At 38.2% G+C, this 3,920-nt stretch overlaps 1 protein-coding gene across 1 annotated transcript; it reads right to left on the bottom strand.

Annotated features, from left to right (window-relative positions):
- Positions 1-1,088: 1,088 nt before the first annotated feature.
- On the bottom strand, positions 1,089-1,592 carry LOC105313168 (uncharacterized). The gene has a single exon (XM_011406378.1). The coding sequence runs from the start codon at positions 1,590-1,592 to the stop codon at positions 1,089-1,091; it is 504 nt and encodes a 167-aa protein (XP_011404680.1).
- Positions 1,593-3,920: the final 2,328 nt, after the last annotated feature.

Below are 3,920 nucleotides of genomic sequence, written 5' to 3'. Positions count from 1 at the left end.
TCAGCTAAACAGATTAGTAGTACTCCCTCTCTCTTTTGGCAAGGACAATGTGCTAGTTTCTTTGCTTTCTGAATCACCAGTTATTTTTAAACAAAAAGGTGCATTATAAAACTATTCACACATCATAAAATTACTTCCGTCGATTACAGTATGAAAGGGGTGCCCTGGGCACAATATGGCAGCCTCAATTTTACATTTGAAAGTTACAAAATGGCTGCCGCAATGGCATGGCTGTTATCGTGGTTCAATCAGTGGCACAACGCACCAAAATAGCATGAAAAGTTGTAAACACAAGGCGTAAGTCCACAAGCACATGTAGTATAGTTCACTTGAAGTCAGAAATTCATTACTATCAAGTTTCTTTAAAAAATTTTTTTCTCAAGATTCAAATCATATTTTGAAGATGTCTTACAGCCTAACACAGGCTGTGAATGAAGCTGGCAGGCAGGCTATACAGGCTAGTAGTGAAGATGTAGTCCTCACCAGCACCACCACACAACAAACCATTGCCAGCAGAAGTGAGCCATCGTCTTCGGGTAGTGGTTCCAGTACAAAACCCGTTAGTCTTTTCCCTCATCCACATCCAATGACTGGTACACCAAGCAGCGGAAATGTTCAACTGTCAACTGGAAGAAGTAAATAGTTTGAAATAATTGCTTAAATGAATAAGAATATTATTAATAATAGGGATGATTAGATAAGGGAATGGTGACAAGCCTCCAGTCCATAGTTGGGACAATGTGTGTCCGCACTGCCACCTGATGCCATGTATCATTGAAAAACCACCGTCATGGCTTGGAGGCAGTGCTGACCCCAGTGTTTCTAGTGCACAAAAGAGGTATTCCCAATACTGGTGTAGTGTATTAATAGCAACAGATATGAAACTGGCAAAAGCCAAGAGATTGTTTTCCAAAATAATTTTACAGATTATATACACATATCATCAATAACCATTAATAGTTAATTAGCTATGCACCAACACAATATAACCATAGTCACAGCAATAATAATAAACGACTAAGATGTAGAACACAAACAACTTATAAAATATTACATACATTACACTCCCCTTCACTAGCTATTAGTAGTCAAAAGTCATTCACAAACCAGGGACAATCTGGTGGACAACGAACCCTGTCAGGATATCTCTGTGTAGCAGGGGGAGGAGGAGATGGAGCTTCTGGAGACTGAGATGGAGCTTCTGGAGCCTCTGTTGGAGCTTCATTAAGCAAAAGCTTGCGGCTCAGACTTACTTCAATATCGATATCATTATCAGAGCTATAAGTTGTTTCCTCCTCTATATCTTTGGCTCTCTGCATTTGATCCATATGTCTGCTAACTTGCTCTCCAGTGGAAAGTAATACATGTACCAACCTGGTTCCAATAATCTGTTGTACTTGTCCTAGCTCCCAACAGTGTAGTCCTCTCCGGTACACTCTAATCCATACTTTATCCCCAGGGCTAAAAGACATCTGACGCCTCCTTCGTTTATCCTGTTGTTGCTCAACCCTCTTCTGATAATCCGGCTTTAATAAGTCAAGCTTGGTACGAAGTGGTCTGCCTAGAAACAATTGACCTGGAGAGGAGCCCATAACAGTATGAGGTGTGGATCTGTATTGTAGCAGGAAGTCTAGTAGAGGCTGGTTCCCATATGGTTGTATTTGTTGTACAACAGTTGCAGAATTGTTTCACAACTTAATGGAAATAGTCTTTGCGCTTGTTGTACAATTTTGTTAACACAATCGCAGAAATTGGACCTAGCTCTATCTCTACGATGCTGGCAACTGTTGTGTGTCGAAAATAATTTATGGAACATTAATCGCACAATTTTGCAACTAAACCACACCCATATTGATTGAAATAAAATGGCAGAATTTGATGTCCCACCTGCTTTTTCTACATCTAAAGAGGCTGATACAGTTGATAGTGGTGGTGAAGATCCAAAAACAACCAGAAACATTCGAGTTACATAAGATTATATGGAAGAAGTGCAGAAATATCCAGTACTCTAAGACAGGTTTAGTTCTGAGTTCAAGAACAAGTACTTTAAGCAAAATGCCTGGACATCTGTTGGAAAAGCTGTTGGAACATCTGCAGAAGCAGCAGAGAAGTGCTACAAATCTATCAGAACCTCATATGGTAGATATTTGAAAAAGAAGAGGCATATGCCAACAGGTTCTGGCAGAAAAGATGTCCCTTGCATATCAGAATTTGAAAACCTTGACAGGTTAAATATATACACAGACCATAGACTTACAGTGACAAACATCAATAACATCCATGAAAGTGATATTGATACGTGTGATACTGATGATAATGAACAAGTTCTATGAATCAGCGACAAAAGTGGAAGTGATGATATTGTTGCAAATAAGACGAAAGCTGGAGATAAAAGGCCATGGTCTAAAAGTAATTTTAAGAGTAAAATTGATGAAGCTCTTGTTAAAAGTATTGGAAGTATAACTAAAATTTTGGAACAGCATCCAAATGATGTGAAGAAAGGCCATGAAGACGTTACTGATGAACAGGGGCGTAGCTGGACCTTGGGTGATGGTAGGGCAAGGAGACAAAATGGCGCGCGAAGCGCGCCGCAATTTTGGTCACACCCCTTTTACGTAACAAAATGGAAGCATTTTCTTACAAGCTGAGCGAAATCAGAGTGAAATTATCATTGTATATAGCTTTAAAAAGAGCTGTGGTTATCAGCCACCCCCTTTTCTTATTGTAAGAACAATGAATATAATCTTTTGGGTTATAATTTCAATGAATATAATTATAAGGCCACTTTGATGGTAGGGCCCAGGCCCCCTCAGGCCCTACCTCAGCTACGCCCCTGCTGATGAAGATGAATTGTTTTGCAGGAGTCTGGTACCACAACTGAAATGACTTCCTCCACCATTAAAACAGCAGGCAGAAATTCATATTCAACCGCTACTTTTCAGTACCAAATTTCATCAGCAGTGGCCAAACTAGTGCCAATAGTCATATAGAAACAGAAACAGCATAAATCCTTTATAACCTTACATGTACAGTTATGCATAATAGAATATTGAAAAGACCAAATTAAACTTTAAAAAGTGTTATTGCTTTGACAAATAGTACAATGTATTATACTATACATTAAACAATTTTAATTTGCTTTTTAAACAAGATAACTGTTATGTTGTAATAATAATAATAATAATAATAATAATAAGCAGGATGAGGCAATAGAATAAGTATATATAAAGAAAGGAGAAAGACAGAGTAGAGGAATAGTTGCTAGGATATATACAATGTATAGTTACTATTACATATTGTTCATCTAGTTATATACAATGTGCGAGAGTCTTGTGTTACATGATTAACTTGCCATGGCACTTGCCCATCTACGCTATCAAAATAAATTGCAAAATTATCTCTTGTCTGAACAGCATCAAAGCAGTAGCGATTGCCACTGACATTACTCAGACTTTGTAAACCAGTGCTACCACATGATGCCAAAGTATTCCTCCAGTCACCTGGTATGATTTCTCCATTTTCACTCTCTTTGTCGACGAAACCACTGGGAGTATATGATGCATTGTCTGTTAAGCGTAAATAATTGTGAAGACAAACATGTGCCTTGATTATTCGTTTCACATTCTCAGGAGATGCACGTATAGGACGGCAGAATATATGCCACTTTGCTGCCAAAATTCCAAAAGTATTCTCAATTGTCCTTCTAGCTCTAGATAGTCTGTAATTATATATTCGCTTGTGTAAAGATAAGCTTTTACCTGGATAGGGTTTCATGAGCCATGTCTTTAAAGGAAATATGTTGTCTCTGACTAAAGTATATGGTAGTGTAGCGGCATTCTGATTAACCATACAAGGCTCTGGTAATTGAATTATATTGCCCTGAAACAGTGTGCTTATAGAAGATTCAGCAAAAATTGATG

Source organism: Amphimedon queenslandica, unplaced genomic scaffold (genome assembly GCF_000090795.2).
Source record: "Amphimedon queenslandica unplaced genomic scaffold, v1.1 AMPQUscaffold_13522, whole genome shotgun sequence".
Classification (NCBI taxonomy): Eukaryota; Metazoa; Porifera; class Demospongiae; order Haplosclerida; family Niphatidae; genus Amphimedon; species Amphimedon queenslandica.
Note: the sequence above shows the minus strand (reverse complement) of the source record. Positions and strands in the feature narration are given on the sequence as shown.